General features: G+C 37.2%; 2 protein-coding genes across 12 annotated transcripts in view; one reads left to right on the forward strand and one right to left on the reverse strand.

The window, feature by feature from the left end:
- Window positions 1–174: 174 nt before the first annotated feature.
- Window positions 175–4,936, forward strand: PIH1D2 (PIH1 domain containing 2). The gene is made up of 6 exons (XM_069470894.1): window positions 175–212; window positions 1,314–1,521; window positions 2,107–2,230; window positions 2,647–2,892; window positions 3,151–3,416; window positions 4,731–4,936. Exons 2-6 carry the CDS (start codon window positions 1,345–1,347, stop codon window positions 4,863–4,865), a joined length of 948 nt encoding a protein of 315 aa, XP_069326995.1. The 5' UTR covers window positions 175–212; window positions 1,314–1,344; the 3' UTR covers window positions 4,866–4,936.
- A 1,869-nt stretch (window positions 4,937–6,805) lies between these two features.
- DLAT (dihydrolipoamide S-acetyltransferase) overlaps window positions 6,806–24,480 on the reverse strand; it is a 31,145-nt gene continuing 13,470 nt past the window's right edge. For 6 of the 11 annotated variants that reach the window (XM_069468945.1, XM_069468950.1, XM_069468948.1 and 3 more), the window contains 7 exons: window positions 22,850–22,917; window positions 21,609–21,701; window positions 20,443–20,550; window positions 16,776–16,891; window positions 10,658–10,820; window positions 10,021–10,157; window positions 6,806–8,800 (listed from right to left, as the gene is read on the reverse strand). In XM_069468945.1, the coding sequence (XP_069325046.1) occupies window positions 8,671–8,800; window positions 10,021–10,157; window positions 10,658–10,820; window positions 16,776–16,891; window positions 20,443–20,550; window positions 21,609–21,701; window positions 22,850–22,917 (815 nt within the window). In that variant the 3' untranslated portion in view covers window positions 6,806–8,670. Of the gene's footprint in view, window positions 8,801–10,020; window positions 10,158–10,657; window positions 10,821–16,775; window positions 16,928–20,442; window positions 20,551–21,608; window positions 21,702–22,849; window positions 22,918–24,480 lie in introns of all 11 variants that reach the window. The other 5 variants (XM_069468951.1, XM_069468946.1, XM_069468943.1 and 2 more) reach the window with 4 other exon arrangements.

The raw sequence follows: 24,480 nt of genomic DNA on the forward strand, positions 1-24,480 counted from the left end.
TAGAGAGCGTTTCCAGGACAGGTTAACGGGAGGCAGACCCTCTCCTGGGCGAGCCCAGTTGAAAAGCAAACCCGACACCAGAAGGGGGAGATTCGGGAACAGTATGTGAAGAGACATTTTGCCTGGGGCTTCCCGGACCCAATTAGATGTTGTACCCCGTCTGGTTACCCTGGTAACAGGCGTCGCGGTTTGTCAGGGAAGCGACGGAAGAGGTGGGTTAGCCGGAGTGATTATCTGTTAATTAGATTTTCTATTTAGTAACCCCAGCATAGTATTCGAAGACTCTAAACCTGTGTTCCTTATTCAAAAGATGCTGTGGGGCCCACACGGTGGCTCACGCCTGTACTCCTAGCACTCTGGGAGGCGGAAGCAGGATGATCGCTTGAAGTCAGGAGTTCGACACCAGCCTGAGCAAGATCGAGACTCCATCTTTACTAAAAATAGAAAAAATTAGCAGAGCGCAGTGGCACGCGCCTGTAGTCCTAGGTAGTCTGGAGACTGGGGAAGGAGGAAAGCTTCAGCCCAGGAGTTTGAGGTTGCAGTGAGCTATGATGACGCCACTGCACTCTAGTCCAGGTGACAGTGAGACTCTGCCTCAAAAAAAAAAAAAAAAAAAAAAAAGATGCTGTGGCGGGACAACTCTCCAGTGGGAGAGAGAGTGAAGAGGTTTATCCGAAGACATAGAATGGATATAATTACTCTCATATAGTGTTTACCAAGTGTTCCAGCCTCTATGTATTAGCTAACTTAATCCTCACAATAACCCTGTGAGATAGGTATTATCGTCTTCATTCTGAGCAGAACAAACTGAAGCACATATATACATTAATTGCTTAAAGTTACACTGCCAGTGAGAGAGAGAACTAAGATTGGAATCTAGGCATTCTGGCCCCAGGGTCCATGCTTTTAACTACTAAGCTATACTGAGGTTTTAAGGAAGTCTCATGTGGCCCTCACCCCACACACAACTCTAGGATAGTTTCTGGACTGGGGAGACACCAGCCAGCCAGGTGTTGGAACAAGACTTAGATCAGGAAACTCAGACTTAAAATAACTACTCTGGCTTGTAGAGGGTCCAAGGAGAAGTAAGACCTTATCTGAGAGGACAACTTGGAATTTAGGAAAGGGTACTAGATAATTAAAGAATAAGGAAATGATAAAGTAATGCTGATCTACAGTCTTTCAGACACAGGTATTAAGGATAGTTGCTAACTTCACCAAAACAATTTCTGGCCCATTCCTCCTCTCCCAAAAGAGGAAATGAATCAATAGTTGTACAGACTTTTTTCCCCTTAAGTCATGTCTTTTCACAGGCTTAATTAAGAAGCCTATTCAGCATCAATCATGGAGATATCCTCAAAGGGTCTGCTCACCAAAGTTACTCAGTTCTGGAACCTCCTAGATGATCTGGCTGAAAGTGACCCTGAGGGCTATGAGAAATTCATTCAACAGCAGCTGAAAGAAGGAAAACAACTCTGTGCTGCCCCAGAACCACATCTCTGTCTGCAGACCAAGATCCTGGTATGTAGAGTTGGTGCCAGGGATGGGAAGGTCTTGAATGAAATGACGCTGGAATAACCAGAGAATACCTTACTTACCCTCGCCTATAGCTAAATTAATACAAGAAAACTTGAGGGAAATTGCCTCTCTAAATAGATGAAACATGATGTGGTTGTGTTGAAATAAAAATGGGAAATTTAAACTTGATAGATTTTGGAGATCTCATAATGAGCCATTTTTTCTGCTAGAATGAGAAGAAAAAGTAACATATTGATTTAATAGAGAATCATGGAGTTGGAGCTTTTTCAAATAAAGAAGTTAGGGAGATAAGGAAGTGATTCTATTCACCTGGAACAATTGCTTAGATCAGTTCTCCCTACTTTCTTCCACTTCCTCTGGGACCAGCAACTGGATAGTTGATGAAAAGCCAGCAGCCTTGCGTAAATTTAGTAACACGAGTATAATCTATCAAACACAGTTTTAATATGTGGAATGACTTACTTAGAACCTAAAATTATCCCTCTTCCAACTCTGTGATGAGTTGTTTTTAGGATATTATTTGAAATTTTTTAGGTTTTGAGATATGGAAAATTATTTGCTTTCTAGAAACCAGAAGAAAAAATACTTTTTATCAACCTATGTCAGTGGAAAAGAATCCCAGCTCCCCAATCAGCCACTCATCCAGTACCTCTAAGTGTTGGCAAACCAGAAGATATGGCTGAGACATCAGGTACAAAGAATTAAGGGATAGAAATCACATTTTAAAAGTGTTATTGGGAATAAGCAGGGGCCAGAGTTTACTTGGTAAAAGCATTTCAAGTAAAATAATTTATTTGGTAATAATGTATCTTAATAGTTAATGACAAATAAGTATACTTTTATGCAAGTTTAATAGTGTTTAATTTTTCTAACAAAATGAACTGTGTTAACCTATATAAAATTGCCAACTCTGGAGCAAGAATTCTTTATTTAAAAAAATGCTAATAAAGGTCTTAATTGCTGTAGCACCATTGTAATTATCTCTGAAAAATACAGGAATAGAATTTATATTTTCTAGCTTTATCAGGAATATAGTTTAATATATAACCTGACAGTATCAATAGTGCAACTTGTCTTCATTACATACCCTCTGTATCATACACACAGATGCTTACACAATCATCGATGTTGCCTACAATCCTGACGTTCTTCAGGTAGCAGAAAAGGACCAAATGAAAAAAGATCAGTTAATACAGATGACCATGAAATGCATTGAGGAGCAACTCCAGTTCACCCTCTCACACTCTTACCATATTACCAATTTTAAATTAAAAGGAAGCATTCAAAGAATGAAACAAAGTCTGATGGGAAACCAAGCTGATTCCACAGATTTAAGAGAGAAAATGAAAAAGGGTAAGTAGATGAATGTAAATGAAAAATTAAACCAATCTAAGATTTTTTTGCATCCTATGTACATTTTGCAAACGAAGTCTTGATTTTAAAAGATGATAAACTTGAGATTGAAAAATGTAAATATTAGATATATATGTATACATATAATATATATGGTGTTACAACTGACACCATGTATGTTACAGCTCATAGCCTGATAATTTTAATGTTGTGGATTAATTTTGTGATTTTATCTCTCTCCCTTTTTTTTTCATAAAGAACTAACTCTTGAACAGATAAAAAGCAGTACTGTGAACAATCCAGATCATTTTCCTCAACTGTTACTGCCAAAAGACCAAGTTTCAGGCAAACCAGAGTGTCTGATAGAAGAGATTTCCAGCACTGAAATCCAAGCGGAGATGAAGATACCAGCCTATGAATTAAAAATTGTGCAGGATCAGAATGAAAAACCTCTGAAAATTGAGTTGAAAGTTGAATTACCTGGTATTAATTCAGTCTCTCTCTGTGACCTTAACGTTTCTGAGGTAAGTTGAATATAGATTACTGTAAATTTGTATCAGTCAGCATTCACTGTATTATGTTGTAGTAACAAACTGCAAAATTTCAGGAGTTTTCAATTATTTGCTCAGGTTACACATCACCTAGGCCTACTCTGCTCGATGAGTCTTGCACATTTCAAGATCCAGGTAAAGGATCAATCCCCATCTGAGATACGCCATTCTCATGGCATAGGGAAAATAGAAATGGTCAAACCATGCAATGAATCCTAAAACTTCCTCTCAAACATGGCATATATCACTTCTACTCATATTCCATTGGCTTAAGTCACAAGGTCAAGTCCTACATGAATAGGATTGAGGAGTATATTCTTACAAGTAGTGACTGGAAATCACAACTTACAATCTTACAGAAGACCAAATAATTGGGATCAATCAGTCTACCACAGTCCACCTTCTTGGTCACAAATATTTGCTTTTTTCCCCAATGAAAACACCTCCAACCCCAGTATCAGACTCCAAAGTATAGGATTTTGCATTCTCCTTCTTTTGAACCATGGATCTATAACACACAGAGACAAGCTATCTACTCCCCCAATCCCATCCACTATACAATGTGAAATTGGGAGAGGATAACCATAATTAACCATCTCAATTCAGAAAAGGGAAAAATAAGAGGCATGTTGCATTTACTAGTACACAGCAATTCTGAAATCCTAATAGGTAGACCTTGTGAGGGATCCTTTTCTGGAGGTAGAGAATGTTCTTGCTTAGGTTCCTTAATTACCTAGCTCCTAGTTCCATTGTTTTCCATGACCTTCAGCTCCATTCTTTGGGAAGTTTTTTTTCTTTTCCAGTGTCCACTTTGGCCACATATGAAGAGTATTGGAGAATGTGTCATTCTCAGATGCTGAGCAGCTTTCTTAGCATGTTTCCCACTCATGGAATGTTGGAGTCCAAAGTTTTAAATTTTGAGTTTCTTTTAGACAGGCTGGTATCTTTTTTTTTCTTTTTTCTTTTTTATAAGAGACAGGGTCTCAGTCACCCAGGCTGGAGTGCAGTAGCATGACCATATCGCACTGCGGCCTCAAACTCCTCGGTTCAAGCAGTCCTCCCACCTCAGCCTTCAGAGTAGCTGGGACTATGGAAGTGTGCCACCACAGCCACCTAATTTTTAAAATTTTTTTTTTTTTGTAGAAACAGGGTCTTGCTGTGTTGCTTGAACTCCTGGCTTGAAGTGACCCCCCTGCCTTGGCCTCCCAAAACCCTGGGATTACAGATGTGAGCCACCATGCTTGACCTCTATTTTCATCTTTTAAAAATCTTTTTTATTATTTTTAGGATGATTTACTGATTGAAGTCTCTGAGAAGTACAGATTACATCTGAATCTTCCAGAACCTGTTGATACTGAAATGACTACAGCAAAATTTATCAAAGAGAAATCTACACTAATCATCACAATGCCATTGGTGTAAAACAAGAGCATCATGTGTTTTGGGTTTTTAGTGCTAAAGTCATGTGAATTATAGGACCTTCATCATGGGTAGAGGTAGTAATTTATCTTAAACACTAATTCCATATTTCCTAAGAGTTCATTTTGATGGAATGAGATTTTCTCCTCAGTTGTTATATTTTATCTATTTTTTAAACTCATTTTCTCCTTTTCAAAAGAACTTGACATCAACCAGAAACTATTAAAAATAGTATTTCCATGATGTACTTGTTTTAAAGATATTTGCAGTGATCTTAAGTAATTTATCATTTGGGAAAATTCCAGTTGTTCCCAAGTAACATGTGAGAATTCTTGGGTTACTGGTTGGGGCAAAAAAAAAAAAAAAAAAAAAAAGTCTCTAGTAAATCTTTGCATCAGGAAAAAATCACAGACTGTAAGTTTTTTATTAACAAGATGGACTGTAGCAGTGAAAGTCTCCTCTAACAATAAAGATACAGGATGAAATATGAGATTCAAACTTAGGCTTCTATGAACCTCTGTACTTCAATAAAACAGCTTTGCCAAGAGTCCAGGCTACCTAGCTAGACCTTTTAATATCAGATATGGGCTTGTCTCTGGATTGGATGCAACACAGTAAGTGGATGTTATTGCACATAATCAAAATATATCCATCTCTTATTTGAAAAAAAGGAGCTGACTTGGGGACAAGCGCTTTTCTCCTAAGGAAGGGAACAGAAGTACAGAAGTGATGTAGGTTTCAATTACCATTCGTCTCTTCTAAGCTGTCACATACAAAGGTACCAACTCTCCAATTTATATCCCAAGTAGACTATATGCACAAATTTTAAACATACCTTAATCATCTTTTCTAGACACAAAACAGCTTCCTTGCAATTATTAGCTTCTGGTTCAACATAAAGTCCACAAAGTCCTCACTAATTTTAGAACTTTTTAACTTTAGAAACTAATGTGATAAATTAATAGAAATAACTGATATGTGGCATTTAGAAGCAAATATAATTTTCTTAAGTCTGGTCTGGATTTGAATTCTAGCAATAGGATAATTTAACTTCTGAAAAATTTCTGGAACTGTATCATGTCCTAAAATTAGCAAACTTATTATATTCTTACCTCTAAAAAACTTGGAATGCCTTCACTCTGTCTTTTCTTCTATAAAATCAAAACCAAAATGTATTTCCTAGAAATTGCCCCACCTTACCACATAGAACTGAAATCTTGCACTCAGTATCAGTATCTGTTTGTGTACTCATTAAAAAAATGCACATCTAGATCTAATATAAAGTGTTAAATTTACATCCTAGTTATTTTCCAAAATATTCTGACTCATTATTTCAATGGATTTTATATTAATAAAAACATCTCTACCTCCCCCTCCCTATAAAAAGCAAAATGTTGCCCAGGAAGGGCATTAACTAATAATTGTGAACTGGTTTAAATTTGAATCTTAACAATTTTTTTCTCTCAAAATTAGAAATTGGATGGACATTAATTATCCTTTATTTAGAGAACAGATTTTTCTATAAACTTGGTTTTAGATCACTTACCAGTAGTGATTATGATTTCCTCGTGTATTCCAGGACGTGTGCATTACTAGGTGAAGACTATTACTTGCAACATATTCCTATCATCTCTCATATATAGGTCTATTCCTTTTGCAGACCATGCCTTGGGATATCCTAACTTCATACTCATCAGGCCTCAGAATTGGGAGTAAGGTGTCTAACAGAGCCAGACCATACTTTCCATTTTGGTAATAAGTGCCAAACCCAAACATAGGCTAGTTCAGTAACTCCTTGAGCTTAAAGTGTTAGATTATATCCTCCTCAACCCACTCCATATTTTACCAATTATATAAATATGAAATTTATCTGTATTGAAAGCTTACAAATGGCTTTCCCTGGATCTAAATTTAATGTGAAAATAATTCCAACAGGTCAAAAATTAAACCAGACACACTGAAGACACATAGTTTAATTGTTAAACACTCTTATTTGAACCAAAAGTATTATTTCTAACTTTTTTCTTTCAGTTCCGGTAAGAGCAATAGACTGAACCCAGATTTAGATTTATAGCTCAGATTAATTTTTAACTCAAACAATTTTTATTAGAAGGCAACTGTTTATTTTTCTTTCAAGGGAACAATAGAGCCATAAGCATTAGCAAAGAATGAATTATCTTTGAAGTTTCATATGTTTGAACCAGATTTGGCTCATACTGATGATGGTCCCTTGTGATAAGCTTGCTCCTTTTGCATAATCTTCATTCAACCTGAAATTACTGATTACTGAAAAGTCAGATTAATGTATTGAATTGTTTTCATAATAAAACAGCAAAGTAAATGTGGACTATATGGAGTGTCACTCGTGCACCATGTAATAATGAACATTTTAGAAATAGATTCAACACTGAAACACTTAAAGCAAATTTTAAGGGATAGCTCCATATATCACATATACAAGAAAGCACTAGTCAGATTTATTTTAAATAGTCACAGATAATTCCAAACATGTATTAAAACACATCAGTAGAAAGTCTGGAATTATGATAATGTTCCCAATTCATTTTTATTATCCTGAATATCACCTCCTCCTTCCCTCCAAAAGAAAGACAAAAACAAAAAAATGAAAATAAGTGTTTAGGCTGATAAGGTAATAATGACTTAATTTTTTCTTTCCAACAGGATTTCAGGGCCTTCTTATGTTACATGAGACAATGCTGAGTTTCCACAGAATACTTTTTTAATGTACATTTAACTTTTTTGGCTTTATCCAAGTAGAAATGACCATTTTTGTATTGGACATTTTTTTAGCACTCTAAACTGTTTACCACTGTATCTCTCCCTGTCTTCTTTTCTGATAGGACTTGGTGACAAATGGACTTTGGCACATACACAACTCTAGTAACCATATTTTACATATGTACACTTATTCCATATATATTCCAGTTATTTGATTAATAAACTCTGGTAATTTGGTTCATTTGCAATCAACTACCAGTTAATCTTAGAGGGGAAATTCTACTTTCACAACTTCTATTAAATTCTATGAGCATGTTCTTTTATTTGGAGGCAACTACAGAATTCTGAACTCAGAATTACACATTTAAATTTAAATAAATACCCACACAAATTCTCATTTATACCAAGTAGCTGGTTTATATTTATATCATCTCAAGAGGGGAAAACAACCATTTAGGGATTCATAGAAAAATAAACAATAATTGAAGAAATCTAAGAAACTGTTAAATTTTAAAATGTCACTTACTTTCCTTTAAATTCTTTACCCTTCCCAGCCATGATAAACCAAGATTATGTAACAGAAAAATTTAAACCAGGGATAAATTTGAAACTCAAGCTTCAGTTGAAACCTGTCCTCCAAAAGAACTAATTTTCCTGACTTCTCTTTCTGTCACATCTAAGCAATTAATTTAGGCAATTAAACTTCAAGACTCCAAGGTTTCATCCAGGTTACTTTTAGATACCTGTCTCTAGGGAACCACAATACTGCTTATCCTACATTTCCTAGTGGAAGGTACCTATCACCAAAGGGGTAGGCCACATGTCCCCTGACTAGGGGTACATAGCTTAAAATCAGGTATGTAATTATCAAATGTGCATATTATTTGGGTGTGATTGACGTTTTAAAAATTCAGTAATGCTCATTACAAATAACTTATCTGGACAGACTTGATAAAAAAAATAACTGGTTAACTTTAAAACGAAAAGAACAAACTGTTTCATAACAGATAAATATCTTGATAAGAATGAATCAATGTCACCGGGGAGAGTCTAGAAATTCTTGAGTTAGTTATAACAACATGGTGATAGGTTTTTCAAGGTACTTTCTAAACTCAGCAAGCCACTGGGCTCCAACTGCTCCATCTACAACCCGATGATCACAGCTGAGTGTAACAGACATCATGCTAGCCACATCAAATCTAGAAAAAGATAAAAACATTATTAGGTATTCTGAAAGCAATCAGTAACCACCCAGATGCTGACTCCTACCCTGTAATCTCAACCAGGTAATATTAATATTTTCCACCTATTCTTCATGTCCCCTATACCTTTAGCTCAAATTAATAGGCTGAAGACCAAACATATACCTAGAGCATGGGTTGGAAAAGGGCCAAATCCTGCCCACAGCCTGTTTTTATAAATAAAGGTTTATTAGAATTCATTTATGTATTGTTTATTCACACTACAAAGGCAGAGTATTTGAAAACAGAGACCATATGGTCCAGAAAGCCTAAAATATTTACTATATGACTCTTCAGGAAAAAGCGTACTGACTTCTCACCTAAAATAAATAAATAAGGCTTCCCATCTCAAATAGGATTAATTGCATTTAGTAAAATTTAAAAGTTGCTGCCCATAATAGAATGTATGCCTGATTCTACCTTAAGATCCAACATACCATGCCAATAACACTCTTTAAAACTGAGACTCAAAAACAGGTACAGGCCCAGAGCGGTGGCTCATGCCTGTAATCCTAGCACATTGGGAGGGAGAGGCAGGAGGATCACTTGAGCCCACGAGTTTGAGATCAGCCTGGGCAATAGTGAGACCCCATCTCTACAAAAAATAGAAAAATTAGCCAGGTGTGGCAGCGTGTGCCTGTAGTCCCAGCTACTTGGGAGGCTGATGCAGGATAGCTTGAGCTCAGCAGTTTGAGGCTGCAATGAGCTATGATGGTGCCACGGTACTCTACCTTAGGCAAGAGAGCAAAACCCTGTCTCAAACAATAAAAATAAAGATAAAAAATCAGGTACAGTTGGCCCTCCTATCTATGGGTTCTGAATCCTGAATCCCTGGATTCAACGAACTGAGGACTGAAATATTCGGGGAAAAAAAAATGACACAAAGTTCCAAAAACCAGAACTTGAATTTGCCACACTGGGTACTACATTGAATCCATGCAAATGAAATGACGTGCAGACATTGTAATTAGATATTATAACTTATCTAGAGACAATTTAAAGTATATGGGAGGATATGTGTAGGTTATGCAACTACTATACCATTTTGTGTCAGGAACTTGAGCATCGTGGATTTTGGTATCCTCGGGGGTCCTAGAGCCAGTCCCCCAAGGATACAAAGGGATGTAATAAAAATGAGCTTACATCTCCCTCTCTATTTTGGTACACTTTTTGCTTACCCTTTTTCATTATCTGCTGGAACCAGTTTATTCTCTGAAGCACCAATTGCCAAAATACATGCTTGAGGTGGGTTAATAATAGCAGAAAAATTCTTAATTCCAAACATTCCTAAATTAGATATCGTAAAAGTGCCACCCTAGAGGAAAAAAGATTAAAAATAGAACACATTAATTGTTTGTCAACATAAAGCAGAAAACATGACAAATACTCTGTGAAAAGACTGTAAGTTTATCTTATTTTAAGACAGACCTGAATGGAATACACATTACTGAAAAGATACAACCATTACAATATGAACAGAAGTCAGTTATGTTGGCTTCTGCACACTAGTTTTCAGGTTTTGACCCATGATTCAATTTTTCTTTATTTTCAGGACCTTGTGTCCATAAAAATATGTGGCAAATCAAAAGGTGAAAAATGTAATAAATGTATGATGCTGACATTAAAAATAACATAATCCCTTTTCCGCGTCTGCAAAGGCTGGGAGGTCCCGGCCTGGCCGAAGACGTCAGATCTCATTGTTCTATGTCCTTTTTTGTTCCCTGTTCCCCTCAATAAAGTGGCTTTACTCACCCCCCCAAAATAAATAAATAACATAATCCTTAAAATTCAGACAGTAAGTAACTAATACTTTACCTGGAACTCATGTGGCTGTAGTTTACCCTCTCTTGCTTTGGTTGCTAAAGAAACAACATCATTAGCAATGGTTTCCAGTCCTTTTATATGTGCATTAAACACAATAGGTGTGATGAGACCTGCAGCAGTGCTGACTGCAACACTGACATCCACAACGTGATTTCTGTTTAAAAAGAAAAAGAAATCTAAATAATCAACAACAATGTTTATTAAGAGCCTATGTGTCAGGTTAAGCAAGAATATTGATATTTACTTCAAAAAAATTCTAGAACCAGCTTGTGTTACTGTTCCGCCAGAGAAACATCTGTCCTAGATTTTACATTTTGCTGTGCCCTCTCCTTGAGTTGCACTTTTTAAAAATGAATGAGAAATGTGCCAGAAGATTGGTTTCACACACCGCCTCTAACTTCCCCTGCCATCTGCCTTTACTAACACATGGGTGTAGGTGAGAAAAAAAATAGTTCAGCATTCAGTAAGAATTAAACAGTCAGAACTTGGGTTTTGAGTGGAAGTACGATGGCTGGAGTTGAGTCTCTACAGGCAGAGTCTGAGCAAATGAAAGGAAGAGTGGAAGGAAAGAACTACATTTTGGGGAGAAACAGGAGTGTTCAGGATGTACAGGTGTCAGTGTCTTAGAAGAACATAAAAATAGGATTGCCAATCTTTTCTACACCAGGTGTCTCTATACATATGGGTCTCATCTCAGAATATTTAACACTGAAAATACTTGAATTACAAAATTAAAAAAAACTACACTGAAATTCAGTTATCAAACTACTCAAAAACCGTAATATATGTGCTTCCGTATTCATTCACTCGACAACAAGATACTGCTACAGGTCTAATAATGGCTATCATTTTGTAATGATGAGCAAAACAATATTTTAAGATATATGCAACTACAATGTGAATGAAAATAACTTATTTTTTTTCAGACACAAGTACTGTTAACATTTGATTTGTTCTCTACATATATCGTAGGAAGAAATGCTAAGTTTTAGTAGAGATTAGTGGGAAAAAGTGACTTTTTCCCCCCAAGTAAACAAATTCCTGAATTTTATCCACAATCTTCTTGGGGCTTGTGTAAGGGCCCCTGCTAAAGTGTTCTGTAATGGAGAAAAAGTTAAAACTTAACGCAAAGGTACAGCTCTGCCTCCAAAGAACTCCAGCTCTTCCTGGGAACAAGCTCCAGAAGACCGGGGGTACCAAATCCCCTAATTTGTCCAAGCTGGCTGTAGGCAGGCTTTTGTCACTTGCAAACATGGGGAGACCTGCTCTAATAATACAGCGTGTGACCCTTATCAGTTACCGTAGCTGGACTCTAGCCAGGGTCCCACAAAGCAAATACTGCTTTCTTGGTAAAATTATCCATCTCTACAAAAATATTTAAAAATTGCACAGTTAGTGATCTTTACCTTGAGAGACTAGGGATGGTGTTTCCTATCTTGTTCACCACTGAACTAGCAAATAGTACATGTTCAATAAATGTTTGCTAAATAGCTGCATGAACAAATGAAAGGCATTTGGTGGGAATTAATAAACAATTCATAGAATTTGCCCTGCAACCTTGATTCTTTCATCTAGGTAAAAGCATACGTCGAAGATAATGCAGGTTCAGTTCTAGACTATTGAAATAAAGTAAATATAGAAATAAAGGAAGTCATAAGAACTTTTTGGTTTCCCAGTACATATAAAAGTTATGTTTACACTATACTGTAGTCTAGTAAGACTGCAACAGTAACATTATTCATAATAGCAAAAAACCTGGAAACAATCAAATGACCAACTGGTGGTTGCATAAACAAAATAGTATACTGATATAACTGAATACTATTCAGCAAGAAAAAAGAATAAACTGCTGATACATAAAATGACATGGATGAATCTCCATATCCTGTTAAGTGAAAGAAACCAGAAGCAAAAGATGATATATATTATGATACCATTCCTATATGAGGTCTAGAAAATGTAAATCTATAGATTCAGACAGAACAAACTGCCTATGAGCTATGGGAGGTAGCAGGAAATCACTACAAATGGGCCTGAGTGATCTTTATGGAGGTGACAGAAATTTCTAAAACTAGACTGTTGTAAAAACTGCACAATTCTGTAAATTTAACAAAAATCAAGGAATTATACACTTAGAGCAAGTGGATTTTATGCTATGGAAATTATAGCAAATTAAAGCTATTTAAAAAAAGAGGTACGTATAGGCTGGCACAGAGAGGACTGAAAGGAATGTAAGAAACCATCCCTGCCTTCAGGATACTTACAATCTAGATAGGGAGATGAACGTCCTGCATTAAGAAAAAAATAAAGCAGCAAAACCGGTATATAATATTTGTTGCATTAATGGAAATGCCAAATGAGCAATATGTACAATATTTAGGAAGGAGAGCTTACTTTTGCCTTAGATTTATAAAGAGGTGGAACTTGAACTATGCTTTAATCATAGGTATGATTTCAACAGGATGTAGCAGTGTAATGCTGTCATTCAAGACTAGGTTTTAGTCTTGGTTCAGAACTGCTGGGATTCAAATCTTGGCTCTCCATTTACTAGCTATGTGACCTTGGGCAGGTTACTTATCTTCTCCGTGCCTCAGTTTCCTCATCTGTGAAATGGAGACAATAATGGTACCAACTTCACAAGACTCTCTTGAGAATTGAATAAAATAATGCATATACATTGCTTAAACACTCGTTAAATGTTAGCTGCTGTGATGATAATTACATGGGAAAGGAATGTATGTAAAATCAAGGAAAGGGAAAGCCCAAATAGCATCCTAGAAAGATAGAACTGAAAGGTACGTTCAGTAATAGTGGCTAACTCAGATTGGCACAAGAGGGTTTTATAGAGAAATAATAGTAGAAGCAGACCTTAAGTGAATTATGAAAGGCTTCAAATGCCTTAAAAAGAGAGCCACTTCTGCTCAAGCATCAGAAACTACCCATGAGTCAGTGATAGGAACAGTGCTGCAATCAGGAAGACCGATTTAAAGTCTGTTTAGTGGGTTGATTGGTGGCCCTCCAAAAGATATGTCTATGTTCTAATCCCTCAAACCTATCAATGTGACCTTATTTGGAAAAAGGTCTTTGGAGGTATAATTAGGATCCTGAGATTAGATCATCCTGTATTATCTAGATGACCCTAAGTCCAATGCCAAGTGTCCTTAATAAGAGAAGACAGACACAAAGAAGAAGAAGGCCATGTGAAGATGGAGGTAGAGATTGGAGATAATGCAACCACAAACCAAGAAATGCCTAGAGCCACCAGAACTAGAAAAGGCAAGCAAGTGCTCTCCCCTAGAGTCATTGGAGGGAGCACAACAACCCTGCCGACACTGGTTTTGGACTTCCGGCCTACAGAACTGTGAGAGAATAAATTTCTGTTTTAAGCCATCAATTTTGTGGTAATTTATAACAGCAGCCCTAGGAAACTAATACAGTTTATGAGGAATATTAGACTCTCAGATCTTCTCCAGGAGGGGAGTGACCAAGGAAAAAGTTAGAACCAAAAGAGTACCCAATGTATTTGGCCAGATTGAGAAATGGTTTAAGAGTTCTCTTTGGGAGTTTCAGAAAGAATTCTTGATGTGTATACATAGAAAACCAGCCTCTCATTTAGGCAATCATTAAAATCAGTTAGGTTAGTATTCATGGTATGCTACGTATCTTAGTCATATACAATTATTTTCATAGGCATAAAACTATTAACACTAGACACATACACACCTTCTAAAAAAATTAACACTGAAAGATATATATATATATATATATATATATATATATAATTTTTTTTTTTTTTTTTTTTTGAGACAGGGCCTCTCTCTATTGCTTGGTGGTAGAGTGCAGTGGCATCATCTTAGTTCACTACAACCTCAAACTCCTGGGCTCAAGCGATCTTCTTGCTTCAGCCTCCCAAGTAGCTGGGACTACAGGTACATGACACCAAGCCCAGCTGATTTTTCTATTTTTTGTAGAGACAAGGTCTTGCTATATTGCTTAAGCTGGTCTCAAACCCCTGACCTCAAGTGATTCTTCTGCCTCAGCCTCCCAAACTGCTAGGATTACAGGCTTAAGCCACAGCACCCAGCCCTGAATAGAGATTTAATCCAAATTTGTGCTATAATAAATTTGGGAAGACAGTGATGTGTGTGAGTGTAGGGAGGGTATAACAAAGCTAAATCTTAATGTTCTTTAAGAGGAAGTCAGGGCCGGGCGCGGTGGCTCACGCCTGTAATCCTAGCACTCTGGGAGGCCGAGGCGGGTGGATTGCTCGAGGTCAGGAGTTCGAGACCAGCCTGAGCAAGAGTGAGACCCCGTCTCTACTAAAAATAGAAAGAAATTATATGGACAACTAAAATATATATATACCAAAAATTAGCCGGGCATGGTGGCACATGTCTGTAGTCCCAGCCACTCGGGAGGCTGAGGCAGTAGGATCGCTTAAGCCGAGGAGTTTGAGGTTGCTGTGAGCTAGGCTGACGCCACGGCACTCACTCTAGCCCGGGCAACAGAGTGAGACTCTGTCTCAAAAAAAAAAAAAAGAGGAAGTCAGTCAATAAAGAAATGAAAAATCCACAAAAGGCAAAAGAAAAATGTTATTTAGAAATCTGAAGGTAAAACCAGAAGAAACAATAGTTTAAAAGTTGTATTTTGCCTCTTGGGAGTAGACCTGATTGGGGGTCAGGTCACCCTAAGCCATGGAGCAATATTCTAACCACAGTACAAAAATGTAGTATAATATAAAATATATTTTGTCTTTGTCCTCAGTTCCTGTCATAGAACCCCTAAAATCCCTGGAATTTCCTGAGTAATAGAAGTATCTTCTGTTATTAAAAATGAGCCCCTTGGATAACTCCCAAGTTTATGCTAATAAAGTTACTTAGGGTGGGGTCACTAAGTAACCTCAGGATGGGGCCAGTTACCAGAAAGGCCAAAGTGATTAGAGGAGTACAGGATTGGAACTGTCAGCCCCACCTACTGACAGGAAAAGGGGGAGAGGGGCGCAGGCTGGAGATCCTAGAGATCAAACTCCATAAAAACTCTTGAACATGATGTAATGAGTTTCCAATTGCTGAACCATGGAAGTGCTGAGAGGGTGGTGCACCTACTCAGAGAGGGCATAGAAGCTCCGTACCACCCCGCCCCACCCCTCACCCTATCCATCTCTTGATCTGATGTTCATCTATTGCCTTTGTAATATCCTTTGTAGTAAACCAGTAAATGTGTTTCCTTGAGTTCTGTGAGCTGTACTAGCAAATTAACTCGGGAAATCATAGGAACCACAGTTTGTAGCCAGAAGGTTAGACGTACATGTGGCCTAGACTTTTGATTGGCATCTGAAGTGGGGCAGTCTTATGGGACTGACCCTTCAACCTGTGGGACCTAACACTATCTCCAGGTAGATAGCATCAGAATTGAACTGAATTACAGGAATTTACTGCAGAATTGATTGGGCAGTTGGTGTGTGGGGACCTCCCCGCTGCCCAATCCACACACACACACACACATCTGCTCATAGAATTGGTGCTGTCAGTGTCTAAGGGTAGAGTAGAAAGGAAAAAGGTTTGCTTTTTCCTTTCAGAATAATAACAACATAAAAATATGACATAGTAGAAAAAGCCTAGGCTTAGCAGTCAGAATCCTGGTTCCAATCACAGTTCTGATATTTCCTAACTTACTCAGGGCAAGTTCCTTAACTCGTAAGACAGTCATGAGGATTAAATAAGAAAATGTGAAACACACTGAGTGCCATACCAGTCATATACCACCATAATATTAATAAATACTGTTTTCAATTTTGCCCCGTAAGTTCAGCAGAACTCATTGGTGAACACAAATAATTTATTTAACCCTACTTTGTGAGAGTCATTATCAGCTTAATGATACATATTGTATGCTGATCTCCCTTTTCTGAACTCATACAAAGAATCTGTGGCCTTTACTAATTAAATTTAGTGGTATCTCATAAGTAGTTTTGTGTTGTTTTACCTATGGAAGTCATCTCCCTTCCCCCTCTGTATTCCATTTCTCCTTATTCTCTAAACTCCTAGTTACACATTAGATAACACAAGAAAATTACTGATGGATATATACCTTCCCCAGTTATACTTACTGTCTTATAACTGTGTCCATCCAAGAAGAATTTGCTTCAGGAACTTTTAAACATGCCAAAGCTGAAGCTTTTATGATAAAGTCATTGACTGAAATTTTGCTTCTCCCTTCTAACATCTGTAAAGACAAGAAACCATTGTAGTTTCTTAAATTCTCTCCCCAAAGAATGAAATTGTATAATCTTGAGAAAAGGAGGAGGGGGAAGAGAATACACAAATGCTCTGAGATGGAAAGAATGAAATGAAACAAAAATGTTGCTTCTTTTGTCATTTTTAATTTAGGCTTTTATGGCTGTAAGTTTTCTGCTAAGTATTGCTTTACCTGTATCCCGTAAGTTATAGTAAGTATATTATGTGATAATCTTCATTCATCTCAACAAAACCAAACATTAGTTCTTTGAAACAATAAACCAAATGACAACTACAATGAAAAATGTTTAGTTAGACTGACCAAGAAAAAGACAGAAGACCCAAATTCCTAAAATCAGGAGTGAAATAGGGGATATTACTATCTACCTTGCAGAAATAAAATTATAGGGAATACTATGAACAACTATACATTAACAAATTAGATAGCCCAGGTGAAATGGACAAACTCTTAGAAGATACAAACTACCAAAACTGAACCAGGAGAAACAAAAATTCTCAACTGACCTATAACTAGTAAAGAGATTGCATTGGTAATTTAAAAACTACCTACATGGAAAAGCTTAGACCCAAATGGCTTCACTGGTGAATTGTAAAAAACATTTAAAGAATATCAATTCTTCACAAATTCTTTCAAAAAACAGAAAAGCAAGAAATAATCCTCCACACATTCTGTGAGGCCAGTATTAGCTTGATACCAAAACCACTTAAAAAAAAAAAAAAAAAAAAACAACTATATAGGCTGGGAGCAATGGCTCACACCTATAATCCCAGCTTTGGAAGGCTAAGGCGGGAGGATCATTTGAGGCCATGAGTTCAAAATCAGGCTGTGCAACATATCGGGAACCTGTCTCTACAAAAAATAAAATTAGCTGGGTATGGTGGTGTGCTCCTCAGTCCCAGCTACTCAGAAGGATGAGGCAGGAGGATCACCTGGGCCCAGGAGTTGGAGGGTGCAGTGAGCTGTGATAGCACCACTGCACTCTAGCCTGGGAAACAGAGTGAGACCCTGTCTCCAAATAAAAAAAAGAAAAAAAAAAAAAACAATGAAAACTACACACTAATACCTCTTATGAATATAGACATAAATATTCTTCAACAAAATACTAGCAAAAAAAAAAAAAAAAAAAACCCAAAAAACAAATCCAGCAACATATAAAAAGGATTATTCACCATGACCATGAATGCAAGGTTCGTTTAACAAGCAAAAATCAATTAATGTAATAATGTCCTAATAGAATACAGTTCAAAAGACACATGATCATCTCAACAGACGCAGAAAAAGCATTTGACAAACTTCAATACCCCATTCATGATAAAAAAAAAAAAAAAACACTCTACAAACTAGGAATAGGAGGGAACTTCCTCAACCTGATGATAAAATAGGTCTAGGGAAATCCCACAACTATCATCATATTTAATGGTCAAAGACTTACTCCCCCTAATACCAAGAACAAGACAGAGGTGTCCATTCTTGCCATTTCTACTCAACATTGTACTAGAGGTGCTAGGCAGAACAATTAGGCAAGGCATACAGATCAAAATAGAAAAAGTACAATTATCTCTAGTTGCAGATGATATGATCTTTTTTATAGAAAATCCTAAGGAATATGCTAGCAAACTATGAGAACTAATAAATAAGTTCAACAAGGTTGCAGGATACAAGATCAATATAGAAAAATCAATTGTTTATCTCAATTAACTGTTCAGTCACAGATCATACTCCTTGTTCTACTGTCTCCTCTCTCCCCCCTTCTTGCTCCAGCACTTGACTAGTAAAAAAAAAAAAAAAAAAAAAAAAAAACAACTAGTCAAGTTCTGTAATGAGAAGGGGGAAAAGAATAGAACAAGGAGTTCGATCTGTAACTGACTGTGAACAATTAACTGAAATAACTACCTTCAGACCAGCCTTGACTAGTCTTAAAAAAACTGTACTTCTATACAGTAGCAATGAACAACTGGAAAATAAAACTTAGAAAACAACAATACAATAGCATTAAAGAGAATAAAATATCTAGGAATAAATTTAACAAAAGGAGTTTAAAACTTACACTCTAAAAACTATAAAAATTGTTGAAAGAAACTGAAGAGGACCTAACTAAATGCAGGGACACCCATATTCATGAATGAGAAGACTTAATATTGTTAGGATGGCAATACTCTCCAAACTGATCTACATATTCAATGCAAAATCTCAACTGGCTTTGTTGCAGAAATTTACAAGTTAATCCTAAAATTCACTTAAAAGTGCAAGGGACTCAGACAAAATGATCTCAAGAAAGAAAAGCATAAAGACTCACAGTTTCTGATTTTAAAACTTCCTACAGATTGGCCCGGTGGCTCACGCCTGTAATCCTCGCACTCTGGGAGGCTGAGGCAGGAGGATGGCTTGAGCTCAGGAGTTCGACACCAGCCTGAGCAAGAGTGAGACCCCGTCTCTACTAAAAATAGAAAAATTAGCTGGGCATGATGGCATGTGCCTATAGTCCCAGCTACTTGGGAGGCTGAGGCAGGAGAATCACTTGAGCCCAGGAGTTTGGGGTTGCTGTGAGCTAGACTGATGCCACAGCACTCTAGGCCAGGTGAGAGAGGGAGATTCTGTCTCAAAAAAAAAAAAATAAAACTTCTTACATAGCAACAGTAATCAAGAGTATGGTCTGGCAAAAGGGTAAACATATATATCGATGGAATACAATTAAGGACCTAGAAATAAACTCTCACATATAACGATCAATTGATTTTGAAAAGGATAGCAAGACAATTAAATGGGGAAAGAAATAGATATTCTTTTAAAAATATAGTGCTGGGACAAGTAAATTAATTTCCACATGCAAAAGAATGAAATTGGATGCCTATCTCACACCACATACAAAAATTAACTCAAAATAGAGCAAAAACCTAAATGTAACAGCTAAAACTATAAAACTCTTACATAGAAACATAGGCATAATCTTCATGACCTTAGATTAGGCAATAGTTTCTTAGATATAAGGTCAGAAGCACAAAGGAAAAAAATGAACATAATCAATATTAAAAATTTTGTGCTTTGGCCAGATACAGTGGCTCATGTCTATAATCTTAGCACTTTGGGAGGCCAAGGCAGGAGGATGGATTGAGATCAGGCGTTCAAGACCAGCCTGAGCAACATAGCAAGATCCCATTCTCTACAAAAATAGAAAAATTAGCTGGGCATGGTGGCATATGCCTGTATTCCCAGCTACTTGGGAGGCTGAGGCAGGAGGATCACTTGAGCCTAGGAGTTCAAGTCTGCAGTGAGCTATGATGGTGCCACTGCAACTGCACTCCAGCCTGTGTGACAGAGAGACACTATCTAAAAAAAAAAGAAAGAAAGAAATTTTATGTACAAAAAATAAATAACCCAATGAAAAAGTAAACATTTGTACATTTACTTTGCATCACCAGCTGACATATTGTATCAAAATATATGGGCAAAAATGTAAATGTTTAGTGGGCAAGACAAAATTTTTTGATTTAGAGACTTGGAATTTCCAGACCTTTTACCTTATTAAGTTCTTTCCGTACCAACAAAACTTCTCCCATATTTACATCAATAGAAAGGTAATAATGAGGTATGGTTTGCTTTGATTGCATTAATCGCTGTGCGATAACCTGAAATGAAAGAGATTCAAGAATCAATTATCGGGCCGGGCGCGGTGGCTCACGCCTGTAATCCTAGCACTCTGGGAGGCCGAGGCGGGTGGATCCCTCAAGGTCAGGAGTTCGAGACCAGCCTGAGCAAGAGTGAGACCCCGTCTCTACTAAAAATAGAAAGAAATTATATGGACAACTAAAATATATATATACCAAAAATTAGCCGGGCATGGTGGCGCATGCCTGTAGTCCCAGCTACTCAGGAGGCTGAGGCAGTAGGATCGCTTAAGTCCAGGAGTTTGAGGTTGCTATGAGCTAGACTGACGCTATGGCACTCACTCTAGCCCGGGCAACAAAGCGAGACTCTGTCTCAAAAAAAAAAAAAAAAAAAAAAAAAAAAAAGAATCAATTATCGGCCGGGCGCGGTGGCTCACGCCTGTAATTCTAGCACTCTGGGAGGCCGAGGCGGGTGGATCGCTCGAGGTCAGGAGTTCGAGACCAGCCTGAGCAAGAGTGAGACCCCATCTCTACTAAAAATAGAAAGACATTATATGGACAACTAAAAATCTATATAGAAAAAATTAGCCGGGCATAGTGGCGCATGCCTGTAGTCCCAGCTACTTGGGAGGCTGAGGCAGTAGGATCGCTTAAGCCGAGGAGTCTGAGTTTGCTGTGAGCTAAGCTGACGCCACAGCACTCACTCTAGCCTGGGCAACAAAGTGAGACTCTGTCTCAACAAAAAAAAAAAAAAGAATCAATTATCTTAAGACCTTACCTAATTCAGGGCTATGTCTCTTCAGCTCCCTCTCTGGTAATGCATAATTAAAGCATTACTAGAATTAAAAGATGCAAGACTACACCATAACTTAGCACTTTCCAATAGTTTTTAACCAGAACAAAGTGACTTGTTTATGCCAAGTATTTAGTCAGCCAAACCAAACTTTCCTTAAAGTAATCATCTAGTATTCCCAACTGAAAAAGCCTTTGTTCGTGTTTTAAATTATAGATGCAATTAAACAACCAAAGTAAAGATGCCCACTAATAGCCTTCGTTCCAGATTATGGTAAAGCTCTTACTCGACGAATGTTGCTAATTGGTATATCTGTGAAGACACCTGTAGGAACTGGCGCCACTCCTGGAACCAGGGGAGGCACAGCAGCTGCTGGAGCCTATGGGAAGAAAGAAAAAGCTTTTAGTAACTATGGCTAAATCTTAGCATAAGCACCTGGGAAAGACTGCCAGTAATTCTTTTATAGACAGTAAAGTAAAAAAAGTTTTGTAGATGAAAACCTATTTCTATCCCCAGGGAGCAAAAAAGACTTGGATTTAGACTGCTTGTTTAAGAGGTTTTTTTTTTATGCCAAAGTACGTTCAATGACTAGTTTATGTCAAAATAATTTTGTTTTTGCAAAATTATCTTCACGAAAAGTAATCAAAGCACTTGTAAATTGAAAGGATTAAGAAATAAACACAAACAAGCTAATCTATTATCCTAAACAATGTTAAGGGGAAAAAAAGGACAAATCTTTTATTTCAAAGCAAACATCTGAATAACTAAATCATTTTCCTTACCCTTAGCTGATTATCTTAGCAGCTTAAACAATCAAATAAAAGTTAGATATATAAACTGAATCTCTGTGTGGACTAATTAGCCATGTAAACCCCAGTCAACCAACTTATAAACATGGTTTTAAAAACAGGGGCTCAATAAAAAGGAGATTGTGTTAGAGAAAATTCAATATAACTACTCAAAACATAACGTGGAATGCATGTCAACATAGCATATCATCTTCGATTTTGTATATAATAACACACAAATATATAAATACAGTTGGCTTTCCATATCTACGAGTTCTGACATGGATTCAACCAATTGCAGATCGAAAATATTTGGGAGTTGGGGAAGGAATGGTTGCATTTGTACTGAACAAGTAGACTTTCCTTATCATTATTCTCTTTACAACATAATACAACAACTACTTACATAACATTTACATTGTTTTAGGTATTAAAAATAATCCAGAGATAATTGAAAGTATTCATGAGGATGTGGGTAGGTTACATACAAATGCTATACCATTTTATATAAAGGACTTGAGCATCCATGGATTTTGATATCTGAAGGGAGTCCTGGAACCAATCCCCCACAGATACCAAGGGATGACTGTATTGTTAAACCACTAAAATTAGAAAAATACATATGCCTGGTTAAGCTATTTCATTCACAAATAATGTTATGAAGTTGTCTAACACGCTGGACAAACCACTGTGCAGGTACAAACTGCAAAAAAAATAATAAGAGCCAAACGTAACTTACAGGAGCAGCTTTAGTAGGCACAAAAGAGTCAATGTCCTTCTTGGTAATTCTACCATCTGGTCCTGTCCCTGGAAAAGATACATAAATATCACATACATGACATCATACCAGTGGTTCCCCAAGGAGATCAACAATGTGATGCTACAGTGTAAGTTCCTAAGCGTTCACTACCAAAAGCACTCTAAAGGGATCACAGTCATAACCCTACCCTGAACGGTGCTCCCTGAGAATACTTTTGTCAATTATTAATTTTAATCCACACAGAGTACTGTTGCATGATCTGTAGTGGGTTGTTTTTTTAACTATCACAAATATTTTTTATCTATTTCTCTTTGGAATTTTATCTAATTAAGTTGCACTTTTTTTCATCTTACTTTTAAATTGGGAAATACTGGCATCAGGATAATGCTGAGCAGTTTATACCTCCGAAAGGAAAACTAGCTTCCTCCTCCTGGTTAGCTCCAAAAACCTCTTTCTGAACCATGAAATAGACCTCATTTGGGTTCTGGATTCATTTGACCATAAAGAATTCCCTTTGTACAGCGGGTTGATAGATTAGACAACTGTTTTGGACAAATGAGGCAAGTCATTTTTTTCACCCCTAAAGAGCATGAATAACTCAACTGCAATTATCCCATCTTTAGAATCATTCACAGCCTTCTCACAGTAGCCAAGATTCTAAACTGGCCCCTGTTAGAGACAAAGGAGGAAACAGGCGCAATGTCACACCTGAGAAAGGATCTTTAAAGTTATCTCAATAGATTTAATTTTATTTTTACTCAATTTCCTCCCTCTTCTCATCTACAACCTCTTAGGTTTAATTTTCGATCCAAATAGATAATCCTGACTTTTAATTCTAAGGAGATTCAGAATTGAGTTCTTAGAATACCTTTTACACTGGCACACTTCTAGAAAAAAATTGGTCAAATTGATTCATCTTCCCCCAAAGCAGACTTTAAGAGGACTTTCATTGTGTGCAGCTCTTCCCAACTCCTTTCCTCCATTATGAAAACTGAGTTGGCTAGGATTGTGTTTATCCTCAGCAGCAGCTCCAGAGGTGGCAGTACCCCTATCAGATTCCCCTCCTTTACATAATATAAGACAGAAACCATAACCTCCCCTTACAACTAAGGCTGATCTAAACACTGCAGCCCCTCAAACGGAGGAAGCCTGCAGTACCACCTGCCTTATGCTAAGCTTCAGCCATCCACAAGAATTTCCTCTCAGGAGTTAGCTGAAACCTTTTAAACCCATTTGCCTATCTCCCTAAGAAGGCACAACAGAGCAGCATAAAGCACTATAGTATAAAGGGAGAATATTCCTAGTCAGGAATAAAAAATGTAGAGTTGTCAAACATAAACCAGATAGATGACTCTAGTCACTTAATCTCTTCTGGTCTTCAGCCTCATCTGTAGGATGGAGATTATAGTACTATCCCTGCTCACAGGAATGGTGTGACGATAAAATGGGACAGTGATGCGAAAGTGCTCTGCACCAAAGAATATCTTCCATAAAACGTTATATGGGAGATAAATCAAACTCGGAACATCAGGGTTAGGCCTTAACACAGGTTCTCCCTAAATGATTACACTTTGATCAAATTTATTAAGCAATCTGTCCCTCTATTCAAC

This window comes from Eulemur rufifrons, chromosome 6, assembly GCF_041146395.1.
Source record: "Eulemur rufifrons isolate Redbay chromosome 6, OSU_ERuf_1, whole genome shotgun sequence".
NCBI classification, from domain to species: domain Eukaryota; kingdom Metazoa; phylum Chordata; class Mammalia; order Primates; family Lemuridae; genus Eulemur; species Eulemur rufifrons.